This window comes from Salmo salar, chromosome 18 (assembly GCF_965601325.2).
Source record: "Salmo salar chromosome 18, fSalSal1, whole genome shotgun sequence".
NCBI classification, from domain to species: Eukaryota; Metazoa; Chordata; class Actinopteri; order Salmoniformes; family Salmonidae; genus Salmo; species Salmo salar.
In genome coordinates, this window is record NC_138308.1 from 26,537,628 (window position 1) to 26,553,307 (window position 15,680).

The window sequence follows — 15,680 nt, forward strand, 5'->3', positions numbered from 1 at the left end:
AATGTAATGGTTGTAGCATTAACAATTCAGAAAGATTGCAGGTTAAATCCAACTAGTTTTCAGAGTAAAATAAAGCTAGATCCACAACTTTAATGCCAGGGTCACATTTAATCTGAAAACGTATCAACTGTATACAAAACTTTAGAATGGAGATAGTGGTAGTAAATGCACTTTGTACACATTTTTCAGGGAGAAAACAAACAGACATTTGAAATGGTTACATTTGGGCATTCACAGCTGCTGTACGTACTCCGACAAATGCTTTCCACCTCTTCCTGACATCTCAAACTATATCTGTCAATAGGAATGTCTATCAGGGATAGGCAATAGATGGGGGTAGGGGCCGCAACGGCTCACAGATCTGCTTACACACATCCATACCCACAGATGCAGTCAGAGTAGGCCCTAGCCCTTTGGGTGCCGAAGCAAAATTGTTGCACCCCCCCCCCACCCACCTTACGAGCAAAACAATTTAGCAGCCCCCATCTTGACAGAGAATGAAGTTTTAATTTCATGCTATTCTACACATTTTGTAAAAGGGTGGATGCGTTTGCAGTTGATCATCAGATATATTAATGGGGGCACCCGGTAGGTAATTCAACCATGACCACAAGTTTAGATAGATGGCCTAGACTAATTTGCTAATTGAGTGACTGTCAGAAGAGAAACTACTGATGCAACAAAATTGCACCTAGTGTATTCTACTATTCTAACCCAAAAGTAAATTGAGACCCACACTGTTCAACAACAACAAACATGGGGGTGAGGGGGCATCCCTGGTCTATATAAATGGCAGTAGCTGGTCTAGCCACCACTGCTGCAATTTAGAATTGAAATATGTTCTGACCCAAAGGAAGTGTGCTATCAACTCAACCCATCAGGAGTACTGAACTGGATCACCGGTAGTATGTACCACTGAGAAGGGTTTGTGTTCTTTTAAAACAAGATATACATACCTGCTGGAAAACAGACTTCTCTGAACAAACACATCTGGTACCTCCGTTGAAAGGGAGTCACAGCCACTGAATACACAAACTTCAGACATTCTCAGTGGGCTGCAAAAATGACTTTACTGCAATTTAATACCAGCATTGCAACTCTTGCTTTCTACAATGAATGTAATTAAGGGTGAACAGTGGTCCCACCATTTGTGCAGCAAAAAAAATAAAATACACTGGCAGGTATAGCTCTCCCCTTAAAATCACTTAAGGGGCATATGAAAAAAAAAAAAAACTGTACAGTACTTTTAAAACTCATTAATACAGGATTCCTGGCTAGTTATGTGTGAGCCTCGGCAATGCAGCCCCAGCTTCGACGGTTGAGTCCTGCTCCTCAGAACTAAGAAAGTTTTGTTTTCTGTAGGTTCGTTTTTTGTTGTTACTTACCCCCTCTTTTTGCCTAGTTCCCTCCACCCAACCCAAAGGAACAGTTCTGTAGGGTCAGCCAATCAAGCTTCCATTACTAAGCGGCTAGTCCTGCTAGCCTGACTGGCTCTCCCATTAGCACCTGCTCCCCCTTCTGTAGAGCGGCTGAGGTTTGGGTGAAGTGCTGCGTCCCTGCCGGACCAACAGGGAAACCGTGGCACTGTTCAACCTCTCTGGTCCACAGGCCAGATATGGGGACGTAGGAGCAGGGGGGCAGGGTAGGAAGGTGGGAGTGGTCTCTGTCCAGTGGACTGTGACTGTGGCACAGCTGACCAAGACCAGACGACTTCACTGGCTTAGGAGCCCAGACGGGGACGTTTCCGTGGCGACTGCTCTTCGTCTTCTTCCTCCTCGTCTTCGTCGTCAGGATAGTCTACAAGGCCGACCATCGCAGTCTGTCAACGAGAACACAGGTCACATTAGAACTCAAGTGACTCAACCCTGGGTTTGATAATTTTTACTACTGGGGTGGCAGGCAAATGGGGCTTTTTACTACAGATTGACAGGTAGAAAGAGGATATGGCTCACCTTGGCAATTAGAATGGCAGTTGACAGGGAAAGCTCACCTTGACTACCAGGGTGCCGGGTGGCGCGTCCGACTTTGCTGGGGAGCCGTTGGGACTGGCTGCGGCGGCGTGCGAGGCAGCTGGCTTGCCGTTGGCACCGTTGGCAGCCCCTGCAGAATGAGAGAAGGTAAACTTAAAGCTGCCAGTTGGGGTCTGCTTTGGGAAGTTCTCTTTGTCGTCACTCTCTTTAACTGCAAAGAGATGGAAATACATATTGTGAACATACCATTCCACAAGTTGTGGGGTTGAACACACTGAGCAGAGTGGCGGCACTTACCTTTTTTTGCTTCCATATACTTTCCGTAGCTCTCCGGGAACTCTTCTTCTGGCCTGCTTTTCTCAACAGCCTCTCCTTCGTCATCATCCTCATCTTCATGGAACCACATTTCCTCATCCTCGTCCAGCGTTCGGGCATCCCTACGATATCTGCTTCGATACAGTCAAGACTAATTTTAACAGGCTTTATATAAATAACAAAAATATAAGTTACTTGACAATGAAACATTGCTTTAAAAGCATTGCATTTAAAACACTGCTTAAGTTACTTTGCTCAACACAAACCAACTGCTATTATATTCCAAGTTATCCTCTTTGGCTGAATCAAACAAATCAAATGTTCCACTTTAACGCCATTCCAGTTGTCCATGTCTGTGGGAGATGACAAAACACTGACCTGTTGAGCCTCAGGGTCTGTCGGTCCTTCTCCTGCTCATATCTGCCCTTCAGGCCCTTGAACGTCTGAACGTATTCAATGGATTCAAGTGCTTTGTAGTAGTTGTCTATGATGTGTGCTATCAGGGACTTGACATCCTCCTGTAGAGATAGATGTCATGAGAGTGTGTGCATGTGGTAAAATGGTAACCAGACATGTTAAGGGTAAATGTGGGCTTACTACTTTGATGAACTCAAAGAGTTCGATGATGGCCGAGTTTAGGAGGTTGTATCTAGTTCCATTGTCCAGCAGAGTGTTGATGACTGGCTCAAACAGGTTCCCTTTGATAATATAGCGGTTGTAGTACTCATCTTTCTGCCCGATTATCCTCCTCATGAAGCGTAGAGCACCTGTTAAAATCAGTACAATCACCACTTTGAAAAGAGGCTGAGGAAACTCCATTCCAGCAATTACTTGCAGTACATTTTAGGTTGTGGATTTATCAATGGATTATACCCAGGAGCCAAGGGTCCAAAGGTCTGGGTTCCAGCTTGACGTGCTTCATTAATCAAATCATGAAAACACGAATTCACTCTACTGAAAACATTCTGTGTGTCATGTCAACGCTTGGTGCTCCCCATATTCTAAAACCCATGTTCCTCTGTAGTGTTTCCCCGGTGACTCACACAGCGCCAGGAAGGTGTGTTTAGAGTTCATTAGCACCAGGATTCGTCGTAGCAGGTCCTTGTTCATGATGTATGTCTTTATGTGGTACGTGTGGTGCTCAACACAGAATGTCAGCAGCTCCAGAATCAAAGCCAGGAGTTGAGCTGTCTGGAAATTATCTGGAAGACAGGGCATGCATTTACAATAGGGAGAGACACTCTTAGTCAAATGAGAATTACGATTGTGATAATGTATGGTTAAATACCAGGACACACTGGGTTGATCTTGGTGGACCCCTCTTGCAGAGCTGAGAGACAAAAACAATGAATATCAGTCATACAAACGGAAAAGGTGCATGTAAACAGATCCAAACCAAGACATCTTGGCCTGCCCACCAAAAAGATATGCATATCCACATAGAGCTGGACCTAAACACACCAAATTCTACGAAAGACCAGAGTCCATACACACAATGCATATATTATCAGTGCTATCCGGGATCCTTGGGACGTCCCTAAGCTAAACCTTGCCTTAACACTTTAATGAGGTAGGGACGTCCCAAGGATTCCGGATAGCACGGACCATTTAGATCTATAATCACAAGTTAAAATACAAAAAAGCATCCCCCTCCTCACCTTTAGACTTCTTCTCGTCTACAGTGTTGGCCAATAGAGGGGCTGTTAGGACCTGCATGCAGTACTTGTAGAAGAAGCTGAGGAACTCGGTCTTCTCCGTTTTCTGACGGGATTCAAAGTAAAGGCTTTCATTCATCTTTACAACAACTCATGAGGTATAGCTAGCTGTTCTGTTTTCTTGCATAATAATCATTACTCCCAGTGTTGTGACAGAGTGCGTGTCTATTTGGACATGGTCTTACATTGGTGGGTGTCAGCATGTTCTCTGGGTCAATCAGTGTGCGTAGGAGCCCCATCAGCTGCACAGCACCCCCCAGCTCAGGGTCCGAGTCACAGATCATCTGCTTTATCACCACGTTGATCAGCAGCACATCCTAATGAACATAGAGGGGAACTGTGAGTAGCGTCAAGTACAGGAAACCTAGAACACCCTAGAGAATTCAGACTCATCCAATCTAAATGCTCAGAAAAGCTATGCTTGGGTTAACAGTAAACACCTACTATAAGAAACAGTTCAATGTACATTTTATAAATTAACATTTCATTTACATAATCACAGCTCCATATGGCACCTACATGTGTCTGAGAAATTTGAGAAATTGGCCCACTAGTATCACGTAGGGCTAGCTATATGATATACTTACATCATCAGTCTGCTGTGGCTCCTGCATAACAAACTCTCGGACCATGGAGGGGCTGAACTCCACCAGGTATGAGAATATGTCTGTGGCTGCAGCCCTCACTTGCAGGTCGTCCATCCCCTGTGGAGACAGAGACACACTAGTCACACATTGGGTACACACAGTGAGCTCAAACTAATAGCGAATTCAGCTCCATCCACGTGTTTCTTTAGGGGCTCAGGAGTCTTGGTGCAATCTGGACTAACTTTCTAGACCTTCCTAAATTCAGGATTAAAGGGATTCTTCAGGATTTAGGCAATGAATCCCTTTATCTACATCCCCAGTCAGATAACTCACGGATACATTTTTTTTGTATGCATCCAGTGTGAATGATGTTAGAGGTAGTTTTGCGAGCCAATGCTAACTAGCTGTAGCGCAATGACTCAAAGTCTATGGAATTTAATGGCATGCTAGCGATTACCATAGACTTCCAATCATAGCGCTAACGCTAGTTATCAACTCCCTTCAAACTGTACGGAGAGACAAAATTGGTACCCACAAATTAATCTGTCTTTGGGGAAGTAGATAAAGAGCTTTATACCCAAATCCTGAAGCATCCCTTTAAGAGACACTCTGGTACATTTAAATTCATTCCACTTATTTTGACATATGCTGGCAAGATGCAGCCTTTAAAGTTGAGATGAGATTTCACATTCAAGCGATTGAGAGAATGTTGCCACATCAAACACAAACAAATGTCTAGGTTAAATATGCAAAAAGAAGACATTTAAAATGTACATACTGCTAAATGACTTAAATGTAAATGTAAAAATTCATACCATGACTATTTCAAGAGCAGGAAGAATGCCTAGATTCGCCAGAGTCTTGAAGAAAGCATCTCTATTTTGTGGTTGCAAGGTTTGTGAAAAAGCACAAAATTCTTTGAAGAAGTTCACCTGTGAAGAGGAAGGAAAACACAGGACAGTACTGAAACATTCATGACATAGAAGCATACAAATACTCAGCATTTAATAAATAGAGTTAATCATTAAACTTACTAGTTCCCTCCTTTTACCATCCTCTGTGGCTTCATCCGTTAGCTGTGCAAAGACTTCAGTGAGGAACTTCTCATCCTCCTGTAGTGTAAGGCAGGGATATAAAGTTAACATACTCAACTACATCTCAGATCTCTGTGGTCTGTAGAGGTTTTGTGGTGAGAGGTCATGTTAAAAAGCACTAGGCCTGAACCCAAATGTATTACAGGGGTCAACAGACAAGGCCAAGTCCCTCTTGAGCTTCTAAACATGTATAATTATACTGCCAAGGGAAGTAAAAAATAATCACGCCACAACCTTATCGTTGTTACCAATGTGAGAACCAAGACATACTTCAGGGCTTACTGGTATGTTGGCTTCACAGATTCCCTTCTTAAATTGAAGATTACCCATCAACTACAAACCTGTTCACTAACATCAGAGCCAAAGACAAACAGTTTGATCGAGAACTAATCCTTAAAGTAACAAGCATCGATTTACAATACTGAAGACAACAAAGTGGCATGAGTATTTTATAACGTTTCATGACATTCTATTTAAGTAAAATAAAATACATTGATAAGTAGGGATGCACAATATTTTAAAAAAAATATAGAAACAGTAAGCATATCGGAATCAGTTGATATTAGCTAAAAATGCCAACATCAGCCCAACGTGCAAAACCGATGTAAAAGCTGACTTGCATACCTATAACCGTAGGTAGATGACGTTATGACGCCATGAAAAATATTGCACTACACATGCAACACAGCATTCCTAACCTAGCCCACAATGTCTGCTATGTGGATCGCGCAGTCATTTGAAAGAGTAAGAGAATTTCAGAGAGACAACTAAGGCGAAATCCATTAAAGCCAAGATAAAGGAATTCATTGCATTTACATTTTAGTTATTTAGCAGATGCTCTTATCCAGAGTGACTTACAGTAGTGAATGCATACATTTCATTTCATGCATTTAAAAAAAATTAAATAAAATTGTACTGGCCCCCCGTGGGAATCGAACCCACAACCCTGGCGTCGCAAACACCATGCTCTACCAACTGAGCCACATATTGCCCTTGACAATCAACTGTTCTCTGTGGGTGATGTTGGCTTTCGCCGACTGGTCGAGCACCGGTACTACCAAGTACGCGCTATTTTTCCGATTTTGCCCTTCCGGAGTTACACAGTATTGTTGAAACTCACTTCCATGAGCAACTTGTTATGGGCGTCACTGCTATTTGCTTCACGACTGACATTTGGACCAGCGACGTCAGCCCCATGAGCATTGAGTCAGCACAGTGGGTCGACGAGGATTTCGTACTGAGGAAAGCCGTATTGCATGCTCAAGAATGTGCTGGTTCTCATTCCGCTGCTGCCATTTCAATGGCATTTCAGAATATGTTTTAAACATGAACACTCTTAGCTCCATTCGAACAACTGACTCGAGAAATAAGCTCAACTGCATCTGCAGCAGACGTGATACCCTGTCATGGCATTGAAACACCTGCTCAACAAAAACGCCAACACAGACCGTTGGGTTAACTTGGAAAAGTACTGTAGTAGAGGCTGTTAACAATCAAGTCGGTGGCATTCTCTCTGAGCCTCTACGGTGTCATCACCATGCTCGATGCTAGGTACAAGGACCGCTACTTCGATGCAGACAAGAAACAGGGTTTACATGAAATGTTAGACACAGCTGGACAAGACGGAAACGGACACAGTGACAGTGCGCACCGAGTAAGAAAGTGAAACTTCACTGTTGACATGTAATGATGAAATGGTTGAGACTGAACAAATGAACAACGAAACAGCACAGCAAGTAAGTGAAAGAAATAGGTTTAAGTTTTACTGGTAAATGGGGACATGCGTAAATGTCAGTGTGTGTGTGTGTTTCAACTATTTAACTGTACTAGAATGCTTAAAAGGGCGCAAATAAATTAATATCTGCATCGATTTTTTTGGGGCAAGGAAAATATTGGCCAAAAATGTCATATCAGTGCATCCCTATTCATAAAGTTGATCCATTCCAGGTTGTTTACAACAGCAGAATATCACATGTACGGATTACAATTTCTCTTCAGATGGGGCAAATTTCACAAGAAAATAAAAGCACCAAGAGACACTCAGTCACAACATTATGTACATTGACAATGGTGTGAAAGTTTGGTATATGTAGCCAGTTAAATTTAGTGCTTGTGCTTTATTTCATACACCAAAATGTCACAACTGTTAAACTGAGATCATCAGAGCTGAAGAGGCATTAGTTAAGATAACACTGCATAGGTACCAATTTCTTGTAAATATACCAACTAAAATTTCAACGTATATACAGTACCAGTCAAAAGTTTGGACACACCTACTCATTTCAATGCTGTCTTTATTTGTACTATTTTCTACATTGTAGGATAAGTGAAGACATCAAAACTATGAAACCACACACATGGAATCATGTATTAACCAAAAAAAAGTGTTACATCAAAATAGATTCTTCAAAGTAGCCACCCTTTGCACACTCTTGGCATTCTCTCAACCAGCTTCATGAGCTAATCACCTGGAATGCATTTAAATTAACCTCTCTTGGGTAGGGGGCAGTATTTTGACGTCCGGATGAAAAGCGTGCCCATAGTAAACTGCCTGCTACTCAGGCCCAGAAGGTAGGATATGCATAGTATTAGTAGATCTGGATAGAAAACACTGAAGTTTCTAAAACTGTTTGAATGATGTCTGTGAGTATAACAGAATTCATATGGCAGGCAAAAACCCGAGACAAAATCCAACCAGGAAGTGTGGAAATTGAGGTTTGTAGTTTTAAGTGATTGCCTATCTAATACACAGTGTCTGTGGGGTCATTTTGCACTTCCTAAGGCTTCCACTAGATGTCAACAGTCTTTAGAATGTTGTTTCATGCTTCTACTGTGAATGGGGAGAGAATAAGAGTATATGGAGTCAGATGACTGAGAAAATTACATGAGCTCAATCGCGCACACGCTCCCGTGAGTTACGCGTGTTCCTTTTCATTTCTGAAGACAGAGGAATCGTCCGGTTGGAATATTATGGAAGATTTATGATAAAAACATCCTAAAGATTTATTCTATACATCGTTTGACATGTTTCTACGAACTGTAATAACTTTGACTTTTCGTCTGAACTTACTGCGCGAGCACAGTGGATTTGGATTACTCGACTGAACGCGCAAACTAAATGCAGGTATTTGGACATAGAGGAACTTTATCGTACAAAACGAACATCTGGTATACTGGGATTCCGGGGAGGGCATTCCGATGAAGATCAAAGGTAAGTGAATATTTAATGTTATTTGTGACTTCTGTTGACTCCAAAATGGCGGGTATCTGTATGGCTTGTTTTGATATCTGAGCGCTGTACTCAGATTATTGCAAAATTTGCTTTCGCCGTAAACCTTTTTTGAAATCTGACAGCGGTTGCATTAAGGAGAAGTGTATCTATAATTCTGTGCATAACACTTCTATCTTTAATCAAAGTTTATGATGAGTATTTCTGTAAATTGATGTGCTCATTCACCGGAAGTTTTGGGAGGCAAAACATTTCTGAACATTACACGCCAATGTAAAATCTTTGGATATAAATATGAACTGTATCGAGCAAAACATACATGTATTGTGTAACATGAAGTCCTATGAGTGCCATCTGATGAAGATCAAAGGTTAGTGACTTAATTTTAGCTGTATTTCTGGTTTTTGTGACGCTTCTCCTTGCTTGGAAAATGGCTGGGTGGTTTTTCTTGTCTAGGCGCTGTCCTAACATAATCTAATGTTATGCTTTCGCCGTAAAGCCTTTTTGAAATCGGACAGTGTGGTTGGATTAACCTGTTATGGCTAGGGGGCAGTATTTTCACGGCCGGATAAAAAACGTACCCGATTTAATCTGATTATTACTCCTGCCCAGAAACTAGAATATGCATATAATTATTAGCTTTGGATAGAAAACACTCCAAAGTTTCTAAAACTGTTTGAATGGTGTCTGTGAGTATAACAGAACTCATTTGGCAGGCCAAAACCTGAGAAGATTCCATGCAGGAAGTGCCCTGTGACAATTTCTTGGCCTTCTTGATTATCTCTATCCATTACAGGGGATCTCTGCTGTTACGTGACACTTCCTACGGCTCTCAGAAGGCGGCAAAAAGCTGAATCGTGGCTTTGCAGGCTCTGGCTGAAAAAAAGTAGCGCGTTTGGATAGTGGCTGGTCACAGTACTGTGAGACTCAGGCTCGTGCACGAGTGGACTCCATGTTTTATCTTTGAACGAAAACCACCGCTCCCGGTCGGAATATTATCGCTTTTTTACGAGAAAAATGGCATAAAAATTGATTTTAAACAGCGGTTGACATGCTTCGAAGTACGGTAATGGAATATTTAGACATTTTTTGTCACGAAATGCGTCATGCGCGTGACCCTTATTTACACTTCGGATAGTGTCTTGAACGCACGAACAAAACGCCGCTATTTGGATATAACAATGGATTATTTTGAACCAAACCAACATTTGTTATTGAAGTAGCAGTCCTGGGAGTGCATTCTGACGAAGAACACCAAAGGTAATCAAACTTTTCTAATAGTAAATCTGACTTTGGTGAAGGCTAAACTTGCTGGGTGTCTAAATAGCTAGCCCGTGATGCCGGGCTATGTACTCAGAATATTGCAAAATGTGCTTTCACCGAAAAGCTATTTTAAAATTGGACACCTCGATTGCACAAAGGAGTTCTGTATCTATAATTCTTAAAATAATTATGTTTTTTTGTGAACGTTTATCGTGAGTAATTTAGTAAATTCACCGGAAGTGTTCGGTGGGAATGCTAGTTCTGAACGTCACATGCTAATGTAAAAAGCTGGTTTTTGATATAAATATGAACTTGATTGAACAAAACATGCATGTATTGTATAACATAATGTCCTAGGGTTGTCATCTGATGAAGATCAAAAGGTTAGTGCTGCATTTAGCTGTGGTTTTGTTTTTTGTGACATTATATGCTAGCTTGAAAAATGGGTGTCTGATTATTTCTGGCTGGGTACTCTGCTGACATAATCTAATGTTTTGCTTTCGCTGTAAAGCCTTTTTGAAATCGGACAGTGTGGTTAGATAAAGGAGAGTCTTGTCTTTAAAATGCTGTAAAATAGTCATATGCTTGAAAAATTGAAGTTTTTGTATTTGAGGAATTTGTAATTCGCGCCACGCCTATCATTGGATATTGGAGCAGGTGTTCCGCTAGCGGAATGTCTAGATGTAAGAGGTTAACGAGAAGTGTATCTTTAAAATGGGATATAATAGTTGTATGTTTGAGAAATTTGAATTATGAGATTTGTTTTGAATTTGGCGCCCTGCTATTTCACTGGCTGTTGGCAAGTGTGTCCCGCAGCGTCCCACATACCCCAGAGAGGTTAACAGACGTGCCTTGTTAAGTTAAATTTGTGGAATTTCTTTCCTTCTTACTGCGTTTGAGCCTATCAGTTGTGACAAGGTAGGGCTGGTATACAGAAGACAGGCCTATTTGGTAAAATACCAAGTCCATTACTTTAAGACATGAAGGCCAGTCAATGCAAAAAAGTTTCTTCAAGTGCAGTCGTAAAAACAATCAAGCGCTATAATGAAACTGGGTCTCATGAGGACCGCCACAGAAAAGGAAGACCCAGAGTTACCTCTGCTGCAGAGGATAAGTTCATTGGAGTTACCAACCTCAGAAAAGGCAGCCCAAATAGATGCTTCACAGAGTTCTAGAGACAGACATCAACATCCCTGTTCAGAGGAGACTGCGTGAAATCAGGCCTTCATTGTCGAATTGCTGCAAAGAAACCACTAGTAAAGGACACCAATAAGAAGAAGAGACCTGCTTGGGCCAACAAACACAAGCAATGGACATTATACCGGTGGAAATCTGTCCTTGGTCTGATGAGTCCAAATTTGAGATTTTGTTCCAAACGCCGTGTCTTTGTGAGACGCAGAGTAGGTGAACGGATGATCTCTGCATGTGTGGTTCCCACCGTGAAGCATGGAGGTGGTGGTGTGATGGTGCTTTGCTAGTGACACTGATTTATTGAGAATTCAAGGCACACTTAACCAGCATGGCTACCACAGCATTCTGCAGTGATATGCCATCCCATCACGATTCCACTTCGTGGGACTATAACTTATTTTCAACGGGACAATGACCTAACACACATCCAGGCTGTGGTAGGGCTATTTGACTGAGGAGGGTGATGGAGTGCTGCTTCAGATGACCTTACCTCCTCAATCACCCAACTCAACCCAATTGAGATGGTTTGGGATGAGTTGGACTGCAGAGTGAAGGAAAAGCAACCAACAAGTAGTCAGCATGTGGGAACTCCTATAAGACTGTTGGAAAAGCATTCCTCATGAAGCTGGTTGAGAAAATGCCAAGAGTGTGCAAAGCTGTCATCAAGGCAAAGGGTGGCTACTTTGAAGAATCTAAAATGTTTTGATTTGTTTAACACTTTTTTTGGTTACTACATGATTGCATAAGTGTTATTTCATAGTTTTGATGTCTTCACTTATTCTACAATGTAGAAAATAGTAAAAATAAAGAAAAACCCTTGAATAAGTAGGTGTGTCCAAACTTTTGACTGGCACTGTGTATATAAGGAACACCTAACTTCACAAGACTCGCACTACATCATGGTTGTTGTAAAATCTTTCAGATACAAAGACCCAACTGATTGGAATAATTTACCTATAGAAAACAGGGCATTAAAATCAGTGAATATAAAGCCCCTTTTCAAATGTTAAGGACAAACCGTTTGTGTTTTTCACTAATAGAAACATCACCATGTGAAGATATTTGTAAATATTATAGGTACTTAGTTTATTAGTTGTATTAGTAGTTGTAGCAGTATTTTATTAGTTGTTGCAGTATTTTTATTAGTTGTAGCAGTAGTAGTTGTACAACAATGTTCCTATGCTGTTAGTGTACTTTTTTAAATGTTGTATTATTATTATTTCACTTATTAGTAGACAGTTGCCATTTTATTCTTGTTACTAGGTATGTTTTTTTTTGGACACTCAAATGAGTTGTGCATCTCGAGATTTCATCCTGCAAAATGTGAAATAAATAAATACTTACATTTGTAGTTAAGAATGGCAAAATCTTGTTTGGCACTGTTGGTTTGCAGTGACTCACCTGCAGCATGCTGACTATCTCCACCTTGTTGAAGAAAATGAAGGATGTGAGGGTGGAAAGGAAGTTCTCCTCGAAGACGGAAGGAGTGGGAAGGATGATGTCCTGGATATACTGCACACGGTACGTCTGGTGGATCTTCTGCCGCAGCTCTGAGTCCGTGATGGGGATCACCTCCTTGAACTTGGCCGTCTTGGTGAGGAACTCACGGTGCCTTTTGGGCTGCACCAGCGCCGGGTCGTACTCCAGGCAGCCCACCACGTCCATGATGCAGTCGTCTGAGAACATGACCTCAAATAGAGCCGCCTTGTTGAGAAAGAGCACGCCGCGCACAATCTCATACAGATGATGTAGGCCCTCCCGGTTGTCCAGGTCTTCACACACCTGGAAGAGCTGCAGCAGCTTCTTCATGTAACCTTCGCTCATAAGGGCCAGGGCCAGTTTCTCCCGGCGGATGGGCGAGGACAGAACAGAAGTCACAAGGTCAGCGATCTCCTCCAGCCGGGCCAGCTCGCAGGGAGGCAGCTCCACCAGGTGGCTGGTCTCTGGCATCTCCTCGAAGCGCTCCTCCTCAGACTCATCGATTGGGTCCTGGGTGATCTCCAGCGCAGGGTCTTTCCCCTGCACCTGGGGTGGAAATTAGACACAGGCCAAAGGTAAGAACAACAGAAAAGATCTCTAGTCCCCATTGCAAAGGACAAACTTCTATAACATGATATTCTATAATTTAAAATGATTAAATACTACTGGCTTAGTCTTATATGGGCATACAAAGGAAATGTATGTTTACTGGCCTCTAAAGAAGCAGCGACCTACTATGCACATACATGGTTATTCATAGTATTGGGGGCTGGAGCTTCAAATAACAAGCAAATATGGTACAATCAATTGCTCCAGACAAGGCATGTTTTTACTTGTGTGTGTGTCACCAACAGTTGTGACATGTTCTATAAATGTTGTTCCTGCAGTTAAAAAGTATGCTTCTGGTGCCATAAAATGACTATAAATAGCATAGTAGTACTCATAAACCTTACACGGACTGACACAACCATATAGAGTAAACACCGTACAATACCTGACAAATCTTTTCCCAGATTTCATCACAGCCAGCTTTTTCCTGAAAACTCAGAGCCAGATCATAGTTCTCTGCTTCAGACCACACAATCAGGGTATCCTGAGCGGGGAAAGACAGTTCTCATGATCAAGTTCAGACAATTCTATTTTCAAGTATTTGCATTGTCAAATTAACCACAACTGTACACATTCACAATTATTTAGATACATAGGCTACCTTTATAAATGGACCTTCCCCAGAACAAATAAAACACTGAATGTACACTGAAGATACACAGCAGGCCTCGATAGAGTCAGAATACTTACTTGTTGTTTTTGATATGCAGTATTTGGGCTGATTTTAGACTCCAGAAGAAGTGAGCCTAAAAGACATGAGGACATTTAGTTAGCTAACCACTACCATACCTGAAATAATTATTTGCTGTCTAAATGCTCCCAACTATATAATAAACTGAATAATTCATTAACATGGTGTGAATGTTCGTCAAATAAGCCTTCAATATCAACAACAAGATGGCTGTTGTAACTGACGATACTGCTGAAACATGAACACTACACTTTTACTGACAAACTGCATGTAAACAAAGACAACATGCCATAAATTAGCTGACAATTTGTTTTGGGCTGGCCAACAACTATCCCTTTATTTACTACCGAGTTAGCCAAGTGAGTTTACTAGTAACGTTACCTAGTTAACGTTAAACTAGCAAGCTGTGCAACAGTTATTTGACCTGGTTGCTAGTTGGCTGGCTATCTCGTTACCTAGCAAGTTGGATACACTACTTTTAATGTACCAATGTTCATTATATAACCTTAAAAGTATTGAAACGGAAAGAGTTGCAAAGGAAGTCAGTTCAACCACATTTATATTGCAAGCACTGGCTAGCTAACGTTATGCTAGCGTTACATCGGTAATTTAAACGTAAATCAGTTATCTTCAAGTCCAATCGCCCATACCGTTACAAGTAAACGTAAAACATAAGCTACATAACGTTAATTAGACAGTATTAGCAATATAGTGATTTAGTTAGCTACAGTAGTTGGCTAGAATAACTCATACACGTCGACATCAGCAGTTACGTTTGTAGCTAGTGAACTAATAATAGATTGCCAACTGATCTAGCTAACTAGTTGGTTAGTTAGGTGATCGTTCGCAAACTAGCTAGCGATGTGGAATTATTGAATGGGAGGCCTGTGCTAGCTACCAGCTAGCTGGCTAACTACTAACAAAACAAACGTGACGAGCCATCGTCTACTAATAAGATATGCTAGTTAGCAACTCACCGTCGGATTCGGCCCGAACTAATAATGATATTCCCTTCAGTCGTTCGACAAAGGTAGATGAGACATGTCCTGTGCCCCTGTCGTCCCACTGTCGGTCTTCATTCAGCGTGTATACTTTCACACGCCGCCGAGTATCCGACATAGTTACCTTGAGGAAAAACTAACGCGTTAGCAAGCCAACACTAACGTTAGGGTGAACTATCTTTAAAATAGTTGCCTAGCTATGTTCTTATCCCCGAGCTTCAAACGTGTTTCTACCCGCATGTCCCAGACATACATCTGAGTATGATTTACAATAATGTGCTAATTAATGAACATATTACACGGCTGATTTTTTTTTTAACCGCAGAAAGCAGGATATCTATCGAACTGTAAAATTCACCGTTGAAAACAACTACGACGGCCTCTTCACTATCGTCCACAGACCGCCATCTTGTAATCCGATCTTTTTCTTCCCTTACGTCAATCAAACAGCTACCGCCGCGGGGTCTCCTCTGAGGGGCTACGGAAACCAGTGTTATGGCGTTAATATCGAAACTATTACAGCATTGGTGGGATAC

General features: G+C 41.6%; 1 protein-coding gene across 4 annotated transcripts; it reads right to left on the reverse strand.

The window, feature by feature from the left end:
• Nucleotides 1-88: 88 nt before the first annotated feature.
• Nucleotides 89-15,586, reverse strand: ppp4r3b (protein phosphatase 4, regulatory subunit 3B). Of its 4 annotated transcripts, XM_014154867.3 has the most exons (17): nucleotides 15,503-15,586; nucleotides 15,121-15,268; nucleotides 14,143-14,198; nucleotides 13,838-13,936; nucleotides 12,766-13,389; nucleotides 5,622-5,699; nucleotides 5,403-5,519; nucleotides 4,588-4,704; nucleotides 4,186-4,317; nucleotides 3,944-4,046; nucleotides 3,574-3,615; nucleotides 3,329-3,487; nucleotides 2,883-3,052; nucleotides 2,664-2,803; nucleotides 2,268-2,416; nucleotides 1,991-2,181; nucleotides 89-1,819 (listed from the first exon to the last, which is right to left on the reverse strand). In XM_014154867.3, the coding sequence occupies exons 2-17, from the start codon at nucleotides 15,260-15,262 to the stop codon at nucleotides 1,721-1,723; spliced, it is 2,418 nt and encodes an 805-aa protein (XP_014010342.1). In that variant the 5' UTR covers nucleotides 15,263-15,268; nucleotides 15,503-15,586; the 3' UTR covers nucleotides 89-1,720. The 4 variants fall into 4 exon arrangements, with proteins under 4 accessions (XP_014010342.1, XP_014010343.1, XP_014010344.1 ...); XM_014154868.3 differs by having other exon boundaries at nucleotides 1,953-2,181; nucleotides 15,121-15,581; XM_014154869.3 differs by having other exon boundaries at nucleotides 1,991-2,100; nucleotides 15,121-15,580.
• Between the last annotated feature and the right edge of the window lie 94 nt (nucleotides 15,587-15,680).

Coding starts and splice junctions, on each gene's coding strand:
- ppp4r3b (XM_014154867.3), bottom strand. CDS start 15,262: ATGTCGGATACTCGGCGGCGTGTGAAAGTATACACGCTGAATGAAGAC. Junction 13,390..13,837: donor TCTGGGAAAAGATTTGTCAG/GTATTGTACGGT, acceptor TTTCCACCCCAG/GTGCAGGGGAAAGACCCTGC. Junction 3,616..3,943: donor AGACGAGAAGAAGTCTAAAG/GTGAGGAGGGGG, acceptor TTTGTCTCTCAG/CTCTGCAAGAGGGGTCCACC.